Source organism: Bubalus kerabau, chromosome 22 (genome assembly GCF_029407905.1).
Source record: "Bubalus kerabau isolate K-KA32 ecotype Philippines breed swamp buffalo chromosome 22, PCC_UOA_SB_1v2, whole genome shotgun sequence".
In the NCBI taxonomy this organism is placed as follows: Eukaryota; Metazoa; Chordata; class Mammalia; order Artiodactyla; family Bovidae; genus Bubalus; species Bubalus kerabau.
The window spans coordinates 15,728,511-15,755,641 of NC_073645.1; the positions used below are offsets into that span (position 1 = coordinate 15,728,511).

Sequence of the window (27,131 nt, forward strand, 5' to 3'; positions counted from 1 at the left end):
TCCTAAAACCTCCCTCTTAAATGACTAAGAACTTACTAAAATAGCTAACTCTAATTTAAAATGTTATAGAAATAACGTTTGATTCAGTAGGTTTTTGGAAAATGTCTAAGGATTGTGATAACTGAAAATTGTTAGAACGAGCATCATACTTTAAATCACAGCAAAGTGTAGACAGTGATAAAAAGACACTTAAAAAAATTACTACAGTTGATTGGTAAATTGGAGTTGCAGGTAGAAATTACTTTGGGAAATGCTTTGAAGGAATTTGTCATTCAGCTGCTTATAGACCCAGTTCTTGCTGTTGATTTCCTGGGCTTTTGGAGCTTATCTGGGATGTTTTTAACTGGCAAATAGTATTTCAGCAGTTTATTTCTAAGTCAGTTTAAAACAATGAATGCATGCACACTTATACTAACAGTTGTGTTAATGGGTTTAGGTCCTCAAGTAAGGACGCTCCCCAAAACTTATTTATTTCTGTGTAATTGAAAAATCGAAGGCTTGGGATAAAAACTTGGAGAAATTGATACAGTGTGGACATAGGTCTACAGACTATTATCTGAAACCTTGGGGCTTTGAAATTGAGAGTTCTTTGGATTTTAGAAAGTTAATTTATATGTATCATGTATACTAGCCACAGTGGGGTCCTGGCCAGTTCCTCATAATTAAGCATACTAATAACTCTGCAGTGAAAAGTGTGGGTTGTTCACACTAAATGAGATAAGGTCTATCGGTAGCTTCCTATCAGTTCAGCTCAGGTTGGATTGTCAAAAAGTTCAGTTCAGGTACGTGTTTAATTACCAAATAAGTTCTTTCAGTATTAAGAGCTTAGAGGATTTCATAAGTGTGAATAAAGGAATATGGGCTTGTACTGCTGGACAGACAGAAGAACAGAGTTCAAAAAGTTTTTTAAGATCTTGAATAAAACCTTGAAAAAACATAGGTTAAATTAGAAGAGGATAAGAATGAAGACTTGAGATTTTTGAAGGCAATTTCTGGTGCCTTACAAGCAGAGTTGGTAACATTGTTTTTTTGTTTGTTTTAATGACAGGATTTTGTTTTTTAATGACATTCAGAATTTCCGACTCTTTGAAATGATAGAGTTCATCATTAGCACTGAGGTTTTGAGTCACGTCAGGAGAGAAAAGGAGTTCTCAGGTTTTGCAGCAAGAGTTAGGAGAGCAAGGGGGAGGATAGAGAAACTTAGCCAGTAATTAAGATACTTGGTGTGTATTTGTTAAAGAGAGATTTCTAGAGCTGGAATTCTGAGTGATAGCAGTGAAAAGCCTTAGTCAAGAAAATGTGCGCTTGATCCTCCTGAGGATGAGAAAGCCAGGCAGCCTGGATGACGTCCAAGCTCACCAGTATAGATGGGAAAGCCTTGGTGTGGGGGACAGGGAAAGACAGCTTGTGGCCTGCTTGGTTCTTTTTTAGCCTCCATGTGGATCAAATAGAGCTTCTGGAGGTTTGCTTAGGAAGCTGAGTACTATCAATAACTTATCTTTTTGAGCTATTTTAGTGATGCCTACTTTTTGCCCCAGGTTAACAGCTCTGTCTCTGTTGATTGAGTTTATGACTCAATTACTGTAACCTTACAGTACTGACATTTTCCAAAAATCACCGTATTACATTTTTATGAGAGTTTGGAAATAATTTAGAGTGACAGCTCCCTAAAATAAGTAGAAAGCCAGGTTCTGATGACCCTGATTACACTTGAAGAGTTGGGACTGTATTGCAGAAATTTTTTTTTTAAAGGTGCAGAAGTGGGATTGACGGTGCTGGAAAAACAACCCTAACATGATTGATCCTACAACTTCCTAAGCATGCAGGAAGTCCATTCCAGCCAGGAAGTGCCTAACACACAAACCTGACTGACCACGGATCCCTTGGTAGCTTGGTGAAGTCCAGGTTCCTAGATCTCACCTTTGCTCACCGGTTCTCAACTGCTGCTGCACGGGCGAATGGGAACTTTTGAAGCCATCATTGCTCAGGCCCAGATGCAGGCCAGTTAGATCAATTCTGGGAGTGGGGCTCAGGCAACTACTTTTTTTTTTTAAATTCCCAGGTGTAGCAAAGATTGAAAATTGATGTTCTGTGTACTGAATTAAAAGTTCCTTGGAGTCTGTATTTTAACTACACTGCCCCAAGTCTGCTTAGTTTATGGAGCAGCATTTGAAATGGAATAGTAAAAGGTATGGGTTAAGTGAATGAGGCACACCAGAAATCAGGTGTAGTTTGGGGAATTGAGAGAAATGGCAGTTAAAGTGGTTCCTCGTTAGAGTGGCTCAAGGGCCCAAGATAGAGCCCTCAGAAGCCTGTCAGTGTTTGGAGTTTGGCTTTGCTGCTGTGGAGAAGTGATGCAGGCCCAGAGAGCTAGGGGGAGTAGAAAATAAATATGAAGGACTGATGATGTGAGTATTTACTGAAGTTGACAGATTGGACTGGAGAAGAATATTATAAATTAGTTGCTGATGTAATATGGAAGTTAGAAAAAATTGGTGAATAGGGAAGGAGAAAAGGGTCAAAAGAGGAGCAAATAATAGTGATGAGTGAAGATGAGTGTGTCTACTTCATTTAAATCAGGTGAGAAGAGAAGGGGAGACTCTCCATGGCATAGGTTTATGAAAAATGAAGTGGGTTCAAGAAAGAGCTGCTGCTGCTAAGTCACTTCAGTCGTGTCTGACTCTGTGCAACCCCATAGACGGCAGCCCACCAGGCTCCCCCATCCCTGGCATTCTCCAGGCGAGAACACTGGAGTGGGTTGCCATTGCCTTCTCCAATGCATGAAAGTGAAAATTGAAAGTGAACTCGCTCAGTCTGTCCGACTCTTCGTGACCCCATGGACTGCAGCCTACCAGGCTCCTCCATCCATGGGATTTTCCAGGCAAGAGTAGTGGAGTTGGGTGCCATTGCCTTCTCCGAAAGAAAGAGCTGGACTTTACTTAGGTCAGGGCAGTGAAGGGAAATGGAGGAAATCAGTTTAGGATGGAAAGGGAAAGTTTGCCCGCAGTGAAGGTCAGGAGATTTGTCAAGTAGGGGGAAGGCGAGAGCAAGTCTTGAGGTATGTGGAGAGGATTTGGTAGGAAGTCCAGTAATAAAAATGAGAAGTTTGTACAGGTTCTATCAGGGGTGTGTCACCTGGCTTGATGGATCCGCTGGGCCACAATGTAACTACCAGTTATTGAACCTCTATTATGTTTAGCTTTGGGCTAGATGCTACAGAAAACGCAAAGTTTAAAAAAGAAAAATAGATTCCTGCCTCAGGGTAGGCAGAGCTAACACAGGAAAACCCAACAAAGCAAAGCAATGTGTAAAAGCCACCATGTGCCCTAGAAACAATTTGCGCTCTAGGAGATCAGAGAAAGGAAATCAGTGCGTGCAGAACTGTGAAGAAAGGCCTTTAAGCAGCGGTAATTATTTAAGCTGGCTGGCCATTGAAGGGTGATAGGATTTGGATGGGCAAAAGCAAGTGGGAAAAGAACGTGAACAAGGCTTAAAGGGAAGAATTAGGGAGTAATAAAGTCAAGCCAATGGAAGCATGCTGGCAACTTGTGGGAGGTAAATGAGATTGCATGGGGGCTGGACCAGATCAGCAGGCAGGGAAGTTGGGACTTTTTTTTTTTCTGTGCCTCACGGGAAACCATTGGAGTTTCTTAAATAAAAGAACAACAGAATGAAATTAGTGGAAGTGATTAGAGGTAGTTAGACTGGAGGAGGGAGGAGAAAGAGGGCAAGGAAGGAGCTTTGCAGTTCATACAAGAGATGGAGCATCCACTAGGGTCATGGCCATGTGATAAGGTGTAAGAGATGGAAGAATCCCTACAAAGTGGAATCTAGTGGCATGAAAGAGAAGGAAGATTGATAAAGGAAAAGAATTCTAGAGTTTGCAGATGAATTCTCTCAGAGGAAAACATTTACATAAAAAGGCAGTCCAGCCAACAGCATTCCAAATAAACATATGTATGTGTGAACTTTGATAAAACTTGGCCATCTAGGTGTTTGGAAGAGTCTTATTTTTGGGAAATCTTGTACCTTTCTCAACAAGAGTTGAGATAGGGAAGAGTAGAGGTTGTTGTAGTGAAGATGTCTTAAGCAATTTAATAAACCACAGGTATATCATGTATCCATAGATGAAATACATATAAATAATACAAACTATTGCTACTCTTTATTTAGTACCTTCTCATGTCTCTCATCTCGTCACTTAGTTCAACCAAAATTCATCACTAACCACTTGATCATTCTAATCATGAGGAAGATTCTGTTCCCAGTTCCACACAGATAGGAATCTTAGAGTCAGGTTACATATAATATACCTTGCCAGAGGGTAAAATGGCTGGTAAGGGGGCAGAACTCGGTTTCAGCTGAGACTTTTCTGACTCAAAAAAAAAAAAAACCCATGCTTTTTCCATGTACTCTCTGTCTGTGGTCAGGGTCCGTGTGGTTCAGAGACCCCCCCACCTATAGCAGTATTTCTTAGATCAGAAAAGAGGATGTGGTCCAGTGACAAATTTGTTCAAAACTTTGTTACTAGAGATAGAACTATTTAGGAGAGAAATATGTATCTGAGAATATCAGTTTTCATTATGGTATTAATGTATCATTAAATTCTATGTAAAATAAAGCAGTCTCATTAAAGAAGTGATCAGAGAGTCTTAAGACACAGAAAGGAAGGGCTGTAGCTATATAAACACGTAGCCAGAATGTGTTTAATTTTGAGTGACTTTTAAAGTCATTTGTCCACTTTTTTTTTTTTTTTTTAACTTTGAAGCCATATTGTAGTTGCCTGCTTATCCTCCCTTTCATAATTAGTTCAGGGTGTTAGGACACAAATAATTTGACTGTATTTAACAACTGAAGAAAAATGGTCATTGTAAGTTATGAACCAGAGAACTTCCCAAAGTGTCCAGTATGATGTTATTTAGTTAGGCTGTGTCCAGCCCTTCTGCAACCCTTTGGACTATAGCCCTCCAGGCTCCTCTGTCCATGGGATTTCCCAGGTGAGAATACTGGAGGGGGTTGCCATTTCCTTTTCCAGGGGATCTTCCTGACCCAGGGATCGAACCTGAGTCTTTTGCATTGGCAGGCAGATTCTTTACCACTGAGCCACAAGGGAAGCCTGTCCAATATGATACTGCCTTGCTATTTGTAGCTCCCTTTCTAATCTATCCTGTGGCTATGGTACTTCCCTTTACAACCTTTTCTGTAGATATTACCTGTATCACTCTGTAGATATTACCAATGTACCTCCCTCCTCTTCCTGCACTCCACACACATGCTCACATACATGCCTTCTGAATTAAAAGGTATCCTGTGCTCTCTGAAGTCTTCAGGGCTGGGGTATTCCTGGGTTCAGAAGAATTTTTTTGAAAGGGAAAAGTAATGGCTTCAGAAAGGGGTACTACTGGTGTCCCAGAGTAGCAGCTTATTTTGGCATATTGTTTGGAAATTAATTTGCTTATGTTTACTTGAATTGAGGAAGAGAGAGACAGAAAGATCAACAGAATATGAATAAGGAAGTGGGTGGAGCTGAGAAACCTCTGGAAATTTTGTGTTTTTCTACATTTATTATGAGGATACCTTCTTGCACTTTAAAAATGTTAGACTGCTAAGCCTTATATGAATAACTAGTTGTTGCTAAGTTGATATTTATAACTTGCTAATAGTTTAGTAAGCAGTCAAGAAACATTTTGAGGGGAATAATTATAATATATGAATGTGCCTTTTAAAAATAGAAATTATTGAAATTTTACTAATTCAGCTTAATTGAAAAATCAGTCTGAAGTTTGAATCTAGTCATTAAAGAAAACTTTTGTTTCAAATTAACTTGGTTTTGATCCTTTTTTTTTTTAAAGAACAATAAATTGAGAATTGTGAGTTCATCAAATCACGCAGTTAAAAGTAGCATTTTGCTGTATAAGGGTAATCTGTTGGTATAATTGCTTTTTTTCCCTATGTTGTATAATAATAACATCTCCCAAGACACATTGCCTTCCTGATAAGCAAACACTGACATTTCTGAGCTTCAAGACTAACATTTATTTGTATCAAGTAGGGTTAATTTTCAGTTATCTATAAGATCAATTGCATTGTGATTTTTTTTGGTGTTAAACTTTTGTTTCAGAATCCCCGTCCTTCCTAGTCTCCCTTGAAAGTTGTGGTTTATATCACTTAAAGAAAACAATTCAACTTGGGTTGGTGCCTTTTATTTGGGGGGAGGAAGGTTCACATCTTGAAAGGAGCCAACTTTTCACAGCTTAATAGAAGGAGGTAGAGCACTGATTTTATAACACAGCATCCTAATAGGGAACTGTGAAAAAACATACAAAAAAGAAAAGCAAAATCTTTTTACCTGGAAACAGGGGCTAAAATAGTCTCCTTTGTTAGACCCTAAATACGGTTGAGGCCTCTCATCTAGTGTGGCCCTAACAGGCACTTTAGGTCAGTTTATTTTAAAAGTTAGTAAAGCAAAGTATAGTCAATGTTTAAGGGCTTCCCTGGTGACTCTGTTTTAACTTAAAACATATAAATGTACTTTGTTCACCGGTCTTCTGATGCAGAAACCTTTGCTCAGTATCTCAGGAAGCCATTCAGTCTTTTGTAGGTTTTTTCTGTGTATCATAGGTATTCCGTGTACTCATAAGACTGAAGGATCCCTGCTTTATATTAGGAGCACTGAATGTATTGCCAGGCTTCCCAGGTGGCGCCAATGCAGGAGACATAAGAGACGAGGGTTCAATCCCTGGGTCAGAAAGATCCCCTGGAGGAGGGCATGGCAACCCACTCGAGTATTCTTGGCTAGAGAATCCCATGGAAAGAGGAGCCGGGCAGGCTATAGGCCATAGGGTCTCAAACAGTCAGACGCTACTGAACTGACTTGGCGCACACAATATGTTGCCAAGCTATTTACCTTTGGGTTTGAAAAATAAATTTCATCGAGGTGCGGCTGAAAGTGTAGAAATTGCCATTGTCTCTGTATACATACCTGAAATGACCAAAGCAAGAAACTCAGATTTTATTCCTTCAGATATCTTTGATTCTTCATCTACATATTATACCATGTTTACATTTGCTACATCAGATCTTTTTCTCCAGAACAATGCAGAGAAATGATGGATCAAAATAATAATTCTGACCTGTGTCCTAAGATTGTATGTTAGATTGGATCTAGTTTAGGAAAGTATATTTTCATTTATATCAGCTCTGTCCAGGAGAAATAAAATGTGAACCACATCTGTAATTTTAATTTTTCTAATAGCTAATTAAAGATAATAAGAGGTAAAATAAAGTTTAATTGCATATTTTTTAATCCAGTATATCCAGAAACTTAACCATTTCAATATTTAATCAGTATGAACACTTACTGAGGTATTTAACCTCTTTTTCATACTAAGTCTTTGAAAACTGTGTATTTTACACTTACTAGAACATTTCAAGTTCTCAACAGCCACATGTGGCAAATGCTTGTATTAGAGCAGATTTAAACATTGTCTTCTTGTTCTCCCAAGATTTCCTAGACTCATTCTTAGTGCTGATTACTTTATTCCTACGATAGCAGTCCTCAGCATGTGATCCTCAGTATCCTTTAAGATGTCCATGAGGTCAGCACTACGTTTGCAATGGTAGTAGGATGTTATTTGTGTTGTCTTGTTCTCACTCCTTCTCTCTAGTGTACCGTGTAGTTTTCTATGTGACAGATGATATTGCAACAAATTGAATGCAGAAACAAATAGAAAAATCGTTTTGCAAAATGTAAACCATGTCACTCTTCTCACTGATTTTTGTTTGTTGGGAAAATAGTTGTTGACCGTAAGTGGATTTAGTGGTATTTAAACAGGAATGAGTACATACATATAATAATTTTTAAGAATGTAAAGAGGTCCTGAAACCAGAAAGTTTGAAAACCACCATGCTAATCTATCTAGAATTTCCTTTGTATAATTACCATTAATGCTTTTTGTTCTGTATTACCGATGACAGGTATTCCACATAAGTGAATTTCCCAGCTAGCCAAGTGTTCTTGGACATTTTAGAATACCCGTTTATTTATTGCATGAAGCACTTTCTGAAATATGTACATCTCTTCTCAAATATGGAGAAGGCAATGGCACCCCACTCCAGTACTCTTGCCTGGAAAATCCCATGGACAGAGGAGCCTGGTAGGCTGCAGTCCATGGGGTCGAGAAGAGTCGGACACGACTAAGCGACTTCACTTTCACTTTTTACTTTCATGCATTGGAGAAGGAAATGGCAACCCACTCCAGTGTTCTTGCCTGGAGAATCCCAGGGACGGGGGAGCCTGGTGGGCTGCTGTCTATGGGGTCGCACAGAGTTGGACACAACTGAAGCGACTTAGCAGGAGTAGCAGCAGCTTCTCAAATAAAAGCTACTGAACATAATTTAACATATGCTGGTGACTGGATCCTGTATGACAACTTTGAATCACCAGCCAAACCAGACGGCTCTATGTAGAATCCATCTACGTGTGCAATTGTGTGTGTTGTCTCTATAGTAAATAAAACTTCTGCCAACCTGACCTATATAATAGCTAGAATAACAGCATTAATTTTCACTTGATATGGTATAAAATGCTAACATTTCCAGCTGTTTGCGAAGTTGGTAGTTTAAAATATGTTTGCTTTTCAGTCGCTAAGTCATGTCCAACTCTTGGTGACAACATAAACTGCAGCATACCAGGCTCCTCTGTCCTCTGCCATCTCCAAGAGTGTGCTCAAGTTCATGTCCATTGAGTTGGTGATACTATCTAACCATCTCATCTTCTGTCCCCCTCTTCTCCTCCTGCCCTCAATCTTTCCCAGCTTCGGGGTCTTTTCCCGTGAGTCAGCTCTTTACCTCAGGTGGCCGAAGAATTGGAGCTTAAGCTTCAGCATCAGCCCTTCCAATGAATATTCAGGGTTGATTTCCTTTAGGATTGACTGGTTTGATCTCCTTTCTGTCCAAGTGACTCTCAAGAGTTTCCTCCAGCACCACAATTCAAAAGGATCAATTCTTTAGCGCTCAGCCTTCTTTATGGTCCAGCTCTCACATCCTTATATGACTACTGGAAAAACCTTAGCTTTGACTATATGGACCTTTGTCAGTAAAGGGATGTCTCTTTGAATATGCTGTCTAGGTTTCTCATAGCTTTTCTTCCAAGGAGCAAGCATCTTTTAATTTCATAGCTGCAATCACTGTCTGCAGTGATTTTGGAACCCAAGAAAATAAAATCTGCTGCTACTTCTGCTTTTTCCCCATTTATATGCTGTGAAGTGATGGCACTGGATGCCATGATCTTAGTTTTTTAATGTTGAGTTTCAAGCCAGGTTTTTCACTGTCCTCTTTCACCCCCATCAAGAGGCTCTTTAGTTCCTCTTCATTTTCTGCCATTGGAGTGGTATCATCTGCATATGTGATGTTGCCGATATTTCTCCTGGCAGTCTTGATTCCAGTCTGTGATCCATCCAACCCCGCATTTCGCATGATGTACTCTGCATAGAAGTTAAATAAGCAGGGAGACAATATGCAGCCTTGGCGTGCTGCTTTCCCAGTTTTGAGCCAGTCAGTTGTTCCATGTCTGGTTTTAACTGTTGCTTCTTGACCTGCATATATGTTTCTCAGGAGGCAGGTACGGTGGTCTGGTATTCCCATCTCTAAGAATTTTCCACTGTTGTGATCCACACAGTCAAAGGCTCTAGCATAAATGGTCAATGAATGTTAGGAATAATGAATTTTGTAAACACTACAAAATAATGAATTGTGTATACAGTTTAAAATATTTCACCTCAAAGATATATAGTGAGAGATATATATAGTGAGAAATATAGTGAGATATTTTGGTTTTAAAAAGTGTTTCACGATGGAACAGCTGCTGCTACTGCTAAGTCGCTTCAGTCGTGTCTAACTCTGTGCGACCCCATAGACGGAAGCCCACCAGGCTCTGCCGTCCCTGGGATTCTCCAGGCAGGAACACTGGAGTGGGGTGCCATTGCCTTCTCCTCACGATGGAACAGAGCCAGCAGTTATTCTTTTATCAAAGATTGGTTTAGGAAATACCCAGTGGTCAGGACTCAGCCACTTCCACCACAGGAGTACAGGTTCAATCCATCATCAGGAAACTATGATCCCACATGCTGTGCAATGTGACCAAAAAAAAAGATTGGTTTAGAATGTGAATGAAAATGTTTTATTTTCTAAGGCCGCTTTTGGTGGAATAGTAGATGACCAAAGTAAATTTTATCAGAATTTTGAATATAAAAAGAACTTGGTATTCAATATAAAAATATAAAAGCTATGAGTATCCTTCTTATTGACATCTAATAGAAAATATGATAAATCAGAAATTTAACTCAGATGTAGTCTGCTGCTGCTAAGTCACATCAGTCATGTCCGACTCTGTGCAACCCCAGAGACAGCAGCCCAACAGGCTCCTCTGTCCCTGGGATTCTCCAGGCAAGAACACTGGAGTGGGTTGCCATTGCCTTCTCCAATGCATGAGAGTGAAAAGTGAAAGTGAAGTCGCTCAGTCGTGTCCAACTCCTAGCACCCCATGGACTGTAGACCACCAGGCTCCTCCGTCCATGGGATTCTCCAGGCAAGAGTACCGGAGTGGGGTGCCATTGCCTTCTCCGAGCAGATGTAGTCTGTTCCTCAGTAAATGTTGAAAGTAGGAGCTCATGTATTAAAATTTAAAAATAAGGTCAACAGTATTTAATTATAGATTAACAGGGGAAAACAGGTATTCCATTTAATTTAATTTTTTAAAATTATATTTAATTTCTTGAAACTATTATAATCTTACATATAATCTGTGTGATTATATAGTCAAAAACACCATTGAGGTCTATGTTAGCTACTTGAAAGAAGTATGATCTTTGATTAGTTTTGCAATTACCACATAAAATTTTTCAGCTGTTTGTTAAACTTATGGTCAGCCTCTACCTAGAGAGAGAGTCAAGTCTTATTTATTATGCTAGGTGTATTTTGAGTTTTTCTCCTCAATGAATTCTCAGCGTCTCTTTCCCCCTGTGTTCCCTATTTGTACTTCTTCCTCTGTAACAGCTGGTTGGGTATCCTGCTACTATCTATTCTTCTACACATGCAGCCCACTGTTTGCAGGCTGGCCACATTCCAGGATGTCATCTCTAGTGTGGTACTTACTTAGGACTCATAGACAACAGTTGCTCATAGACAAAACTCCTTGGGGAACTAGATGTAGTAATGGTGGAAGATCCAATTCTTAGAAGACTTGTAATGTTCCCTAACCTTTAATTTACTCATGTCCTATTAACACTCACTAGCATCTTGATTCTCTAGTTTTTAATAGTTTACCATCATACAACATGTGACCCTGCTTTCTCATGGAAGTATTAGGCTATGGGAAGGTTTCTCTTGTGCAAGCCAGTGTGGGGCAACTGCTGTTTTGAGAGTTTGTTCTTATTTATCTGTAGTACACTGTCAACCTGTGAAATTGTCCATGATTTATTTCCTGTCATCTCAAGTGTGAAGTATCAAGGGCACAGTCATCTTATAAGCAAGAGACTTATTAGACCAAGGATTTTTTTTCTCATGTTAAGCTCTTTTGATCACAAGGAACAGAAAATCAGGCCATATATGCCTCCTTTTGGAAAAGGGGGATTTATGGAAATAACATACATAGATAGAACCAGAAAGCAGGCAGGAACAGAGACCAGCTGCTCTCTGTGCGCCTGCTATTCTCTCATTCTTGGCTGCTTGCTCTTTTCCATATTCCTCCATCTGAAATCTGGAAAGACCTTCTCTGATTGACATATTAGGAAGCATCAGTGTCTTGTATGCCAGGCCACCTAATGTGTGGCCACCTAATCGACAGATGGCTGCCTTTTGGTTGAGTGCCTGTCTCTGCTCCAATCTGTGGCCTTTGCTGCACAAAGAATAGCATTAATGCTCTGGGTAGATAGTCGTGACCCCTGGATTTGACAGCCATGATAACATGCTCAGTGTATCTCCCCTCACATCTTTGTACCCTTCCAGCCACTCTGTACCCTTCCATAAAGCTTCTGGACAGAGCAAATCCTACTCAGTGCTTTCCCCTCCTGACTTCCCTTTCATTTGCCAATCTATTTCATACAGTTTCTGCCACCAGGAGTGGCAGTTTCTCCCCGGAATCTGTTGTCTCCTTTGTCCCCAAGATTTCACAGCTGCATATGCTAGTAGGCACACTTTAGACCTAGCCACTGTTCATTATTCAGCATTGCTGACCGCTTTTTCCTTGATGATCCTTCCTTCATTTTTAACACATGATCTTCTCTTAGATCTCTTATCTTTTTTGGTCATTCATTCTTCATGTTCTTTGTAAGCTCATGTCCTATTTGCCAGTGTTTCCATGGTTTTGCCCTTATATTAGTTTTGCATAGCAGTTGCTACCTGACCGTAGCATAATGATAACCCTGTCAGCTAGAAAAATTACAGTATTTTGGCATGAGACGCATACTTTTGCCTAGTGACCATTGGTTCCTTTTCTAGTTATTCCACAAATACGTTTATATAACCCAGTGTAGAATTTTCTTCAGTTCAGTTCAGTCACTCAGTTGTGTTCGACTCTTTGCAGCCCCATGGACTGCAGCATGCCAGGCCTCCCTGTCCATCAACAACTCCCAGAGTTTACTCAAACTCATGTCCATTGAGTTGGTGATACCATCCAACCATCTCATCCTTTGTCATCCTCTTCTCCTCCCGCCTTCAATCTTTCCCAGCATCAGGGTCTTTGCCAGTGAGTCAGTTCTTCCCATCAGGTGGCCTAAGTATTGGGAGTTTCAGCTTCAGCATCAGTCCTTCCAATGAATATTCAGGATTGATTTCCTTTAGGATGGACTGGCTGGATCTCCTTGCAGTCCAAGGGACTCCCAAGAGTCTTCTCCAACACCACAGTTCAAAAGCATCAATTCTTTGGTGCTCAGCTTTCTTTATAGTCCAACTCTTACATCCATACATGACTACTGGAAAAACCATAGCTTTTACTAGACCTTTGTTGGTGAAGTAGTGTCTCTGCTTTTTAATATGCTGTGTAGTTTGGTCATAACTTTTCTTCCAAGGAGTAAGCATCTTTTAATTTCAGGGCTGCAGTCACCATCTACAGTGATTTTGGAGCCCCCAAAATAAAGTCTGCCACTGTTTCCATTGTTTCCACATCTACTTGCCATGAAGTGATGAGACCAGATGCCATGATCTTAGTTTTCTGAATGTTGAGTTTTAAGCCAACTTTTTCACTCTCCTTTTTAACTATCATCAAGAGGCTCTTTAGTTCTTCGCTTTCTGCCACAGGTGTGGTGTCATCTGCATATCTGAGGTTATTGATATTTCTCCCAGCAATCTTAATTCCAGCTTATGCTTTATCCAGCCCAGTGTTTCTCATGATGTACTCTACATATAAGTTAAATAAGCAGGGTGACAATATACAGCCTTGACATACTCTGTTCCCAATTTGGAGCCAGTCTGTTGTTCCATGTCCAGTTCTAATTGTTGCTTCTTGACCTGCATACAGATTTCTCAGGAGGCAGGTCAGGTGGTCTGGTATTCCCATCTCTAAGAATTTTCCACAGTTGTTGAGATCCACACAGTCAAAGGCTTTGGCATAGTCAATAGTCTTGAATCATATGCCCTCTTCTTTATGGTGAGGTGTCAAAATATTTTTCCTGAAATTTGAAATAAAGCAGTTTACATTGTTCATTTCATTTATTTTATAATTTATTGAAGGGTTCTCTGATTCTCATTATGACCTGAAATAACTCTTGCTATTTTGCCATACCTTGGCCCAGGCTGTCATTCTTCTTCATTTCCTTTAACTCCTTTCTCAGTTTAGACTTATTTCTCCCAGTAAGTAGACTTGATGTATCTTTCTGGTATTGCTCCCCTTCAGTCTATTCCCTACACCTACTGACAGTGATTTTCCTAAGATACAGATATAATGATGTCACGCCTTTTTTACAAGTCCTCCATGACTGTTCCCTATTCCCTTCCAGGACAGAATCTATACTCCCTGTCCTGAAGGCTTCATAGTATTGTCCCTGCCTATCTTTCCAATCTCACCTCACTAGACCATTCTCCCTTTCTGATTCTGTACCGCAACTACACTGCTCTTTAAATCCTCTAAGTTGCTCAATCTTAGATAACATCAGTGACAGTTATCAGTGAAAAAACCTTTGGTATATTAATTTATTGTAAATATTTACAGCTAAGTTAACAAAGTTCTGGGCTTCCCTTGTAGGTCAGTGGTAAAGAACCCACCTGCCAATTCAGGAGATGTAAGTTCGATCCATGGGTCAGGAAGATCCTCTGGAGAAGGAAATGGCAACACACTCAGTATTCTTGCCTGAAAAATCCCATGGACAGAGGAGCCTGGTGGGCTACAGTCCATGGGTTTACAACGAGTTGGACATGACTTAGTGATTAAACAACAACATTACAAAGTTCCAAGGGGCCATTCATTGACCTCATTTTATAGATTGGTTACTTTTATCAACTCTCATGCATAAATGAAATATATGTATATCAAATTTGACATTCATTCCCATTATTATTTAAGATGTTTTGATAGGACAAAACATACAAATAAACAAACTTGGCCTCAGAAGTTAATATATTTCTTATGTAAGTATCATAATATTTATAGCAAGGAATGATAATACTTTTTCAAATGTATGGGTTATTTTATTTTTCTAATCAGTTCTATGAACTTGAGCATAATGTTTTAATTTACCAAAGTTATGCAAAGTATGTAATTTACTAAGACTTTTATAGAAAAGTATTGTGTATCACTCTTTTATTAATCTTTTTCTCCAATTTTGTCTCTCCTCCTTGGGAATCTATATTATAAATCTGTTAGAGATTAGAACTGATAGTTGTTAAATGGTTTTGTTGATTCAGTCAGTTACTTGTGGGTTTTTAAATTATTATTTGAAGATTCCACTAGTGAATCAAGCAATGTTCTCTGGAATCTGTTATTATTAAGAAGGGGTAGAGGAAAGAGGAGGAAAATAAAATACTGAGCCTTTCTCAGATTGCTAGGATATCAGAGGGTTCCCTAAAATACAGTTAGTTTTTCCACTTACATTGATTTCCTTTGGTTAAGTGAGTTGCTCCCAAAGGCGTTAAATTTCATTCGGCATATATCTATAAAAGTATAGAAAAGAATATCAGCCGCAAGGGTTGTGAAAACAGGCTGATATATGGAGCACGCTGTCTCATGCTCAGCTCTTAATAAGTGATAGCTACTTGTAGTGAGCAAGGTCATTCAGGTCATTCAAGGTCATTCATTGAATTCCCACTTTCCAGCTCTGTGAACTTTGGTGTGGTACTTGAGTTTCCTCATTTGTAAAGTGGGGTGTAAATATATAACTCTTAGAAATGTTGTATTAAAGCACCTATTACAATTAGTAGTATGCATATGCTGCTGCTGCTAAGTCGCATCCGACTCTGTGCAACCCCACAGACGGCAGCCTACCAGGCTCCTCTGTCCCTGGGATTCTCCAGGCAAGAAGACTGGAGTGGGTTGCCGTTTCCTTCTACCAAGCACTCAATACATGACTTGTTTTAAGTGTTATTGTCACAAGAGTATCATTTATGGGACATCCAGTGTGTCATAGGCTCTGTACAATACCCTTGTTGATACTGTCTGTGATTCTGAAACTTCAGGCATCCGTTAGAAGAAGACTTTATTTCAGTTGTTTAACTTTTGTAGGCTGGATCATGTAGGCTAATCCTAACAGAAATACTGATTCACACTTCACTGAGCCTAAATCTAGCCAAAAAGCAAACAAGCTAACAAACAACAACCAAAAAAAAAAAAAAAAACATATTCTGTGAGCAGCCAAAGATGTTGCATACACAGAATTGCATACATGTACTTTCCTTATGGAAGCATTCTTTAAGTTCTCATTTAGTGCCCATCACATTTCTGTTGCTTGTTAGCTGAATGACATTAAGTGAATCTCAATACTGTTTTCCTCATCTGTGAAATAAAGGGGTCAGATAGCTAATTTCTAAAAAGTCTCAAGTCTAGAAACTTTTAAATTCTGTGTATGTGATTTTTTTCTGGGTTATTTTCTATACTAATGTCTTTAAAAGAAAAATAAATTTACTCTGAAGTGTAAGATCTGTGCACAGGGTTCACCGGATGTCAAGCTCTGTGATGAATAAGAAATTTCAAGTCCAACATGAAGGACCAGTATATAAACAATTATAATTCCAGTGGAATAAGTTAAGTAAATCCCAAGCATAAATAAGAGTGATGGATTTTTGTGGAAATGGTGGCCACCAGAAAATGCTTTGCAGAGAAGTTATGACAATGGGTCAGACTGCATTTACCAAGTTGTCCCAAATTTCAGTGTTTGGAAATTGTAAAGGTGCACTTACTGTTGATTGTATGAGCCGCTGTTGGCCACCGGTGCCTCTGCCCCACGTAGCGACTGGGGACCTGAGCCATGGATGCTCGCACATCTCGGCTCGGAGCCTCTGTGAGCGTCACAGTGAGAGGAGAAAAAGGAGCTGGTGCTTTTACCACCAGCCTTACGTGCATTAGCACTTTCTGGGCCACCGACGGCCAACATCTCTCCACCTGTAGCCTGTTAGAATTAATCAGATAGTTTCATTTAGCTGTAAGAGAGTGGGTGATGTGGGAAAGTAAATATTTGGTGAGTGTATATTTTTGCTACATGGCACCTGAGCTAATTCTGAAAAGGTAAGTGAAAATCAGCCTGGTAAATGTAGAAGAAAATGAAAAAGAAACTCTCTGAAGGCAAAGAAATTACATATATTTAGTGTAAAAAAGTGAATGTTAGGGAAGAATTTAACTACTATGTTTGATTAAGCATTTGGAAACTGGAATATAGTTTAAGTTGTAAAGAGCTGAGAACTGAGAATAAGCCCTGAGCTAGCTTTATAACTGAGTATTGACCTGGTAATGTGGTTTTATTTATTTATTTATTTATTTTTTAACTTTATACATGTGTTCCCCGTCCTGAACCCTCCTCCCTCCCTGTACCATCCCTCTGGATCGTCCCAGTGCACCAGCCCCAAGCATCCAGTATCGTGCATCGAACCTGGACTGGCGACTCGTTTCATATATGATATTATACATGTTTCAATTAAAGTGCACATTGATTATATATTATGAATTTTATAGGCATTATTTTGTGGAAGGTACTTTAATGGATAGATTCTATGCTATAGGCAGATTGCTCGTTATTTGCACTTAAGTTGCTTTTAATTTTTTTTTAAATCCCCTTATACTGAAAGTCTAATCACATATTTATTTTTTAAATTAAATTTATTTATTTTAATTGGAGGTTAATAACTTTACAATATTGTATTGGTTTTGCTATACATGAACATGAAATCCACCACGGGTGTACACGTGCTCCCCATCCTGAACCCCCCTCCCACCTCCCTCCCCGTACCATCCCTCTGGGTCATCCCAGTGCACCAGCCCCAAGCTTCCTGTATCCTGCATTGAACCTGGATTGGCGATTCATTTTTTATATGATATTATACATGTTTCAATGCCATTCTCCCAAATCATCCCACCCTCTCCCTCTAGCACATAGTCCAAAAGACTGTAATCACATATTTAGAGAGAAATGAACTCTAAAGGGTTTATCTTTTTACCTGAGCTTTTAAAGTTGCATCATAAGACAAGAAAACTCTTTGCTTTACACATATTATCTTAGGTAAACCTCACAATAACTCTGTGAAAAAGGCACTGTTATCCTCACTTCCAAACTCTGTCAACTTACAAGCCATCAGATGGTATGACTACTTTCATTTTATACTTAAAACAATTTGGTCCTAGAAAAGGTAAGTCAATATTATATACATGTTTTATCTATCATGCATTTGTTATCAAACTAAAATCTCTATTATAAATGGTTATGATTTTTACAGTAAAATTAAATATACCTAGTAGGAATTATGCTGCAGTGTTAACTTTTCTATTTTTAGGGTTTGGACAGAGGATTCAAAGGCCAGATTTCTACTTTCAGCAGTGTTATTTCAACTGTTAACCAAAAGAAAGAAGCCGCTGAAAACAGAAGTTCACCTACACATCTTGTTTTCCCTAACATCAAGAATGGTAAAAGATTTAAAAATTTTAAAATAAATGTAATTACAATTATTAAAAGTATACACAGTCTATATATCTTGGCTGAAAGTATATTAATGAAATATTAAAAAAGTAGATTTTAACTTATGGTTGCCGGGGGGAAGAATGAAGGAGAGAGAGGTAGTTTGGAATGAACATATACACACTGCTACTATTTAAAATAGGTAACCACTATGGACATACTTATAGCACAGAGAACTCCGCTCAGTGTTATGTGGCAGCCTGGATGGGAGGGGACTTGAGGGAAGAATAGATACATGTGTATGTATGGCTGAGTCCCTTTCATGTCCACCTGAAATTATCACAGTATTGTTAACTGGCTATGCTCCAACATAAAATTAAAAAAAAATTTTTTTAAGTAGATTTTAATTATTCTGCTACGTCTGGTTAGTCAATACAATAAAAAAAAAGCTCTATAAATATTTACAGAAAGGACCAAAATCATTATATTTAGGTAATTGTTACCTAGAATAAGAGAATGACATACAAAATTCATGAATAAGAAAGTTTGGTTAGGGAGCCTGACACAATAAAAATATATAAAAATTAAATAGATTTCCTTTATTTGAGCAGTAATCAATTAGAAGACTTGATGGAAAATATATGAAATATTTATAAATAAACCAAAGAGAAAGCAAAACCTATACAAAGTAAAAAGCCTGTAAAATTTGATCAAAAGACTAAAAGATGATTTTAATGGAAAATCTTAAATATCGTAGAGATATCAGCTACACCAATTTGTTCTCTAACATTTGATGAATTTTTCAACAGTTTTTTGGGAGAAAACTTAAGAAAATGATGCATGCTCTATTTGACCTATATGAATAAAGAAGAGAGTATAAGAAAAAGTAACGAAGGATCCCATTCGTTTGTCGTAACATAAAGCTGCACTAGTGATACTACCAAGATAGTCAAATAGATGGAAATGGATCAGAAAAACATTGTATACACAGGATGTTAAATTACTTTAAAAAATAGAATTATGGAAACTTTCCAACTTTTGGAAAATAGTAACTTTAGATTTTTTAAAACTACAAAAGTACTAGAAGAAAGCACAGGATGTTTTTATAATAAATTTTTGGCACGATGACAATGCCAACAGCCATAAAACAAACAAAAAAAATCAATGTTTGCGGGATAAGAAAATTTAAAACTTCTGAAGAAATTTTATAAGATCATAAACAAAGTAAAATGTAGTCAGTGAAAAATAAATTCTTGTATCATAGAGATCATTAATAGATCAGTAAAATGAACATTCCTGGAGGGGGAAAAAAAGGCAAAGCGTATGAACAGACCAATCCAAAAAGGAAATATGAACAATTAATACACATGTGAAAGGAGGCTCAGTCTCACTAGTATAAAGAAGTAGAGACTAAAACAAGGAGTTAACATTTCCCTACCTAGTAGCAGAGAAAAAGGCATGTGTATCTGTGGTCTTGTCTGTGGAGTGTGAAAATTGGCACTTTTATTGAGTAGAGGGCTTGGAAATTGATACAGCTTTTCTGGAGAGCAAATTATTTGACATATATTCAAATTTTAAAATATTTATATACTTACTGACTCAGTATTCCATTTCTAGGAATTTATTCTAAGGAAATAATATATGTTGAAAGACATATGGAAAGAATGTTTACAATAGAGATAATTTGAAAGCTATCTGAATAAACTGGTTGACTAAATTGTGGTAAACCATATTATAAATACCATGCATCTATTAAGAGAAATATGTCATGTATATAAATTTTCTAGGAGAAATGCAATACATTGTCAAATGAAAAATGCACGTTACACATTAGTAGGTAGACTATGACTCCAGTTTTCTTAAGTGTGGGTAAACCTTTTAGGCTTCTTTGAGCAGATACAGAGATGTGGAAGGATGACCACCAACCTGTCTGTGGTTTCCTCAGAAAAGTAGGATTGGGTGGATGTGGCTAATATGTTCTGTTTCTTTATATAACCCTATATTGTTTTATCACAGGAATCATACATTACTTGCACAATTTTAAGTGCCACTTACCCTGTAACGAAACAAATCGGCAAAGGTTTAAATGTCCCTCACACCTGAACAAAACAAAACAAACCTCAAAATGTTTAAGGACTTTGTTCTGGTAAATTGCCTGTGCCCATAAGCTGCAGTCCATGGGGTCACAAAGAGTCAGACGCAACCGAGCGACTGGACTAAACTGAACTGATAAGCTGCACATGGCATAAATTATCCTTGCATATATTTTCTGTTAACACTCCAAGGGATTGCTAGACCTATTCTGCACTCTTACCAGTTAGTATTTCTATTATCTCATTTATCAACCTTTGTCCCTGATAACTGCTTTCTTCTTTTATTTATATATATATATATATATATATACACACAAACATTTCATCACCTCAGTCTTACTCTAAGGAGGCACCAGTGCTCATATGTCACAGTCCCACAACAAAACAAACTTATAATTGTGATTCCATTATAGATAAAATTACAGAAATAAAGAAAATGAGCCTATTCGATGGGGGAGAGAAATTGAGAGAGATGATTTCTATTTTAGACCTTAGCTAGATAGTAACTAACTTATTTGAGTAATATTTATGATTTAGGGAAAACTTTTTTTGAGCATCATAGCAATCACATAAAATATATACTAGAATTGCTACGATGTAGTTTTCTGTTGCTGCTTAACAAATTATCACAAACCTAATGACTCAGAAGGGTACTTCCTTGGTGACTCAACGGTAAAGAGTCTGCCTGCCAATGCAGGAGACACAAATTCAATCCCTGGGTCAGAAAGATGCCCTGGAGAAGAAAGTGGCAACCCACTCCAGGATTTTTGCCAGGGAAATCCCATGGACAGAGGAGCCTGGTGGGCTACAGTCCAGTCCATCGGGTCGCAAAAGAGTTCGACATGACTTAGCAACTAAACCACAATAACAATGACTTTAAAACACCAGCACGTATTAGCTCACAGCTCTTTTAAGTCAGATCTTGGTGAGTGTGGCTGAGTTTTCTACTCACAGCCTCTCAACGTGGAGGCTGGGTTGGATTCTGGGCAGGAATACTCAGGTTGCTGGCAGAACTTATTTGCAGTTATAAGACTGAGGTCCCATCTCCTTGCTGACTGTCACCCAGGGCTGCCCTCAGCTCCCAGAGGCTGCTTATGGGCTCACTGCCTGTCTCCCAGCCTTCTTTTTCAGGGCTGGCAGGAGGATCCCTTGAGTCAAATCCTGTTCATGCTTTCAGTGTCTCTGACTTTGTCTTCTGCAACCAGTGGGAGAAAACCCTCTGCTTGTAAAGGTCTCATGTTATAAGGTTTTGCCTTCCTGGATGAATCTCCCTAGATTAAGAAAAGACAGAAGAACCAGAGATCAAATTGCCAACATCTGTTGGATCATAGAAAAAAGCAAGGGAATTCAAAAAAATCATGTAATCCTGTTTCATTGACTACACTAAACCTTTGACTGTGTGGATCACAACAAACTAGAAAAGTCTCAAAGAGATAGGAATACCGAACCACCTTACCTGTTTCCTGAGAAACCTGTATGCAAGACAAGAAGCAACAGTTAGAACCAGACATGAAACAATGGACTGGTTCTAAATTGGGAAAGGAGTACATCAAGGCTGTATATGGTCACCCTGATAATTTAACTTATATGCAGAGTGCATCATGTGAAATGCCAGGCTGGATTAATCACAAGCTGGAATCAAGATTGTCAGGAGAAATATCAACAACATCACATATGCAGATGATACCATTTTAATGGCAGAGAGTGAAGAAAAACTAAAGAGCCTCTTGATGAAAGTGAAAGAGGAGAGTGAAAAACCTGGCTTAAAATTCAACATTCTAAACACTAAGATCATGGCATCTGGTCCCATCACCTCATGGCAAATAGAAGGGGAAAAGGTGGAAACAGTGACAGATTTTATTTTCTTGGGCTCCAAAAATCACTGCAGTTGGTGGTTGCAGCCGTGAAATTAAAAGACACTTGCTCTTTGGAAGAAATGCTATGACAAACCTAGACAGTGTATTAAAAGCAGAGACATCACTTTGTCAACAAAGGTCTGTATTGTCAAAGCTATGGTTTTTCTAGTAGTCATCTATGGATGTGAGAGTTGGACCCTAAAGAAGGCTGAGCACTGAAGAATTGATGCTTTTGAACTGTGGTGCTGGAAAAGACTCTTGAGTATCTCTTGGACAGCAGGGAGATCAAACCAGTCCATCCTAAAGGAAATCAACTCTGAATATTCATTGAAGGACTACTGCTGAACCTGAAGCTCCAATTCTTTGGCCACCTGAGGGGCAACAGAGGATCAAATGGTTGGATGGCATCACTGACTCAATGGACATAAGTTTGAGCAAACTCCAGGAGATAGTGAAGGACAGGAAAGCCTGGTGTTCTGTACTTCTTGGGATTGCAGAGTCAAACATGACTTAGTGACTGAACAACAACACAATTAGTAATCTTAATTAGATCTTCACAATCCCTTTGGTCATGTAATGTGATCCACCAGGTGGCTGAGACTCCTGAGACCTTCTTAAATCTCTGCTTATAACACATATTTAATAAGTAAAAAAACTGGAGCTCAGACAGGGTAAGTGACTTGGCCATGGTCATGCTGCTAAGTGACAGAACTGCAATTCAATCCCACATTTTCTGACAACAAAACTCTTGTTCTGACAGATAGAGGAAACTCCTGATTGACTTGTTTCTCTTGTCTGATTAATCATATGACATTAATCACACAACTGTAATTACATCATCTCTAATACTCCCTAAAGCTTCCAAAATTAAATACAGATTTTTTACCTTGACACGCAAGGATGTTCATAATATGACAGCTTTTCAACTTGATCTCCCACCTTTCTCCTCCATACAACTTACATTTCAACTGTTCTCCTGGGTACCTCATGCCTGCTCACTGCAGAGTTTTTGCAGTTTGTTCCCACTGCCTTGGAATGCACTCTTCCCTCTTCTCTCGCTGGCAGATCCTATCTGTTCTTCAGTGCTACCTTCTAACTGAACCCTTGCTGATTCTCCCTAACCGTTGTAATTCTTGCCTTCTTACAATATAGATGTTTCTTTTTTCTTACCTATTTTAGTCTCAATCTTGTGTAGTATCATTTGTGTACTTTAATCTCCTAGACTGTATGTTTCATGAGGGAATAAATACCTTGGTAACCCCTGCAGAGCCGAAGGGCAGTTCCTTTGTCCATCAGGGGTTCTTAGCAAGTATTTATTGCATGGAGTGAAACAAGAGACAGCTTGGGGTGGGAAAGTGGGTGCACTCAAGCAGTAACAACAGGAGCCAACCAGCAATTTTATTGAGTGCCTCTTGCATGTTGGACACAGTTCTCAGCACTGAACATACACAGACACATGTAGTCCCTGCAGCAGCCTCTTATGTATCAGTCAGTCAGTCATGTCTGACTCTTTGTGACCCCATGGACGGTAGCCCACCAGGCTCTTCTGTCCTTGGAATTCTCTAGGCAAGGATACTGGAGTGGGTAGACATTCCCTTCTCCAGGGGATCTTCCCGACCCAGGGATCGAACCCAGGTCTCCTGCCCTGTAAGCAGGTTTTTTACCGTCTGAGCCTCCAGCCTAAGATAGGAATTATTTTCCCAGGCCAGGGGTAGGGAAACGTAAGCCACAGGGAGTTGTAAGTGCCTTGCCCTGCATGAATTTTTATAACTAATGAAAGAGACAGAAAAGGAAAAGCGAGTTTAAAAGGAGAGTTGGTAAAAGGAAATAAGCCCTGAAGGAAGTCAAAGAACCAGGTTGTGCCCTGACTTGAAAATTCAAAGGAAAAGAAAATTTAAAGAGGAGGATTTAGTCAGTGGTACCACTGTTGAGAGAGCACAAGATGAGTGAGTGCTGAGGCAGAGCTAAGGATTTGTTGGTCAGTATGCTTGTTGGTGACTCTGAGAACCATTTCAGTAGGATAGTTAGAAGGAGAATTTGGGTTTAAAAAGTTAAGGTGTAGGTTAACAGGATCTAGGGGCAGTGTAGACAGCCTTTAGAGTAGCTTGAACTGAAACGAAGAAGAACAGTGGAGTCTTGCAGGATAGTGTGATCAAGCAAAAAGATGTGATGCAGGGAGAGGTTAAAGTTTCAGTAGAAACACAAGCTAATAGAATGCACAGAGAACAGAGCAGCCGTAAAAGGATAGGATCAAGGAAGAGGCGGGCAGAAGGCTTCAGGGGTTGGCTCCAGCAAGGAGAGAAGGGCACTTCTTGCTCAGACTGTGGACTTGAAGGAAGAGAGGAGGTAGGAGAAGCAAGTAGGAAACTCACTCTTTCTTGCCCTGAATTCAGTCATCTTCATGGAAAACGTATTAGTCTTCTAGGGCTGCTGTAACAAAGCACCACAAACACGGTGGCTTACAACAACAGAAATTTATTCTCTCCTGGTTCTAGGGGCTAGGGGTCTAAAACCCAAGTGTTGGCTGCACTGGTTCATTTTGAAGGTTCTGAGGAAGAAACTATCCCATGCCTCTCTCGTACCTTCTGCTGGTTGTCAGCAATTCTTGATATGCCTTGACTTGTAGATGTCTCGCTCTAACCTCTGCCTCTGTCTTCACATGGCCTTCTCCCCTGTGCCCAGGTTTCTTTCTTCTTGCAAAGGCACCAGTCACTGGATTAGGGCCTACCCAATCCAATATGACCTTGTCTTAATTGGATTATATCTACAAAGACCTTATTTCCAAACAGAGTCACATTAACAGCTCCCGGGGGGTTAGGACTTCACCATATCTTTTTGGCAGACACAGTTCAGCCCACAACAGAGGGTTAGGAACCTTATAAACACTGAATTACCTGCTAAGGAGAATGACAGGGAGTCAAAAAGAAGCAACGCATAGCCATAACCTTCTTTGGACTGTTTGTTCAAATTCCTTTGCTTTTGATTCCCACTGATTCCTCTATTCCATTCTTTCTATACCACTACTATCTTGACCTCTGATCCCAGCTTGCCAACTTGGTGCCCACACCTGCCTGCCTCCTCCCTGGGGTGCATGTATTGATTTGGAATGTGGTCCACATGCCTGGGCTCCCACCACTTGGCCCTCTCGTCTGTTCCATTCTGTGGAATCTGCACTCAGCCCCACCCTGATCTTGGAGCGTATGTATCTTTATGTATGTATCACCCTACGGGACAGGCCTCTTAGCAGACTGCCTTTACTGTGTTGGAACTGCTGGCGCTGGCTTCTCGTAACCATTCTGTCTGGGTGCCGCTTGAATTCAGGCGTGATGTGGGGTTCATATGTCAGGGCTGCTGCAAAAGAACTCTTTTATTGAGTGGGAAGTTAGACCAAGTCTTCCAAATGTAAGCATGTTTATAATTCCTTGATCTTTTGCAAAGCCTCTCTTGCCAATAAGATTGTTTCCTCAAAGATGCCTCATTCTTGGCAGTTATTCCAGTTTTCCTCCCTCTCGCGGGACCCATGCTGGGTATTCTCTTAACAGCTTGTCTCCCCGTCTGATCTTCAAGTGGTATTAGAGAAGCTGCAAAAGCCCAGCGTGGGTTTACCTCACAGCCCAGGGATGCCTCGCTTCCCTGCGGATCACATGACTAGGTATGCCTTTCGAGTTGGCTGTCCTTTTAAAGATCAGAGCAGTGTGGGAGTTTTACCTACTATAACAGCTGCCGGGGATGATACATCTTCAGAGAAACAATATAAATGGCAATAATGGGGGACAGGGTGAGCACTACATCCTCTCTTACTCTTTTGTACCTTCTTTTCTACAGTGATCATGCTCCTGTCAGATTATTTTAAGACTTCTTTAAACAGCACAGACCATCTCTGAAAGAAGGGAAGTAATTCCTCTCCATGCCTTTTCAAATGTCTTTGCACTCTCGGTTATTTCAGGAAGAGTTGACATGAACTCTGACGGCGCCCAGGGGCACCAGTCCTCTCCCTGCTCAGTCCATTTTCTGAGTTGACTCTAGATGAGCCATGAGGTGCCATAGTGAACTGTGTGGTTTTTACCTGGAGAAGTGTGTCCCATGGTCCATGCTGCTCCAAGAGCCCAGGGAAGAAGAGAGTGGTCTCAGCTCAGAGGGCGCTGGGTCTGTGAGTGGTGGGGTGCTGTGAGCTGTGTGCAGGTGAAGTGCCACAGAGTTTTCACAGCCTCTCCAGGAGCAGCTTTAGAGGCAGACAGGGAAACACTGTGAGAAGAAACCCAGGACTTGGCATCTGGGGAGAGAAAAGGGCTCACAATAGCTGCTGTAGGATTTCTGCCTTAGAAAAAGTATCTCCAAGGACTTCCCTGGTGGCTCAGACGGCAAAGCGCCTGTCTCCAATGCAGGAAACCCGGGTTTGATTCCTGGGTCGGGAGGATCCCCTGGAGAAGGAAATGGCAACCCACTCCAGTACTCTTGCCTGGAAAATCCCTTGGATGGAGGATCCTGGTAGGCTGCAGTCCATGGGGTCACAAAGAGTCGGACACAACTGAACGACTTCATTTTCACTTTCAAGGCCTCAGATGACCCCATCTCCAGGATTCCTGGGAGAAAGAATTGATTTGGGGCTAAATCTCCAAGATCCTTTTCTAGGTCAGAGTGACTCACCTTGGACTTACTTTTTCTTAACCATGCCTGTGGGAGCGATTTGTCTGTCAGGAACTTAGAGTACCTTGCTGCATTGAATTATTGATTCATCTGTCTCTTGACCAGTCTATAAACTCTTTAAGCTTTTTTTGTGGGGAGAGGGAAAGGGCTTATCTAACTTTTTAAAATTATAATTTTTTGAATGGCTAGCGCACTTATGTGTTTCAAAAATGAAAATTATAAAAATAGGTGTGTTTTAGATGTCTCACTTTCACACTGCTGTCTTTTGTATTCTTTCCTGTGTTTTTATGCAAATGAAAGCAAATATAAATATACATGCTGATTTTCCACTTTATCTTAAAAAGTAACTGCCTACATATTACCTAGCACTTGTTATTTTTGTTGTTGTTAATGTATCCTGGATATCTTTCTGTTTCAGTGCCTAAAGAGCTTCCTTACTCTTT

At 39.7% G+C, this 27,131-nt stretch overlaps 1 protein-coding gene across 2 annotated transcripts in view; it reads left to right on the plus strand.

The window, feature by feature from the left end:
• Positions 1 to 27,131, plus strand: part of HECTD2 (HECT domain E3 ubiquitin protein ligase 2) — a 95,156-nt gene that overhangs the window by 22,492 nt on the left and 45,533 nt on the right. For both annotated transcript variants that reach the window (XM_055559969.1, XM_055559968.1), the window contains exon 2: positions 17,971 to 18,100. Coding sequence is in view for 1 of the 2 variants with exons in the window: in XM_055559968.1 (XP_055415943.1) it covers positions 17,971 to 18,100 (130 nt within the window). In the remaining variant the exon portion in view is untranslated. The remainder of the gene's footprint in view (positions 1 to 17,970; positions 18,101 to 27,131) is intronic.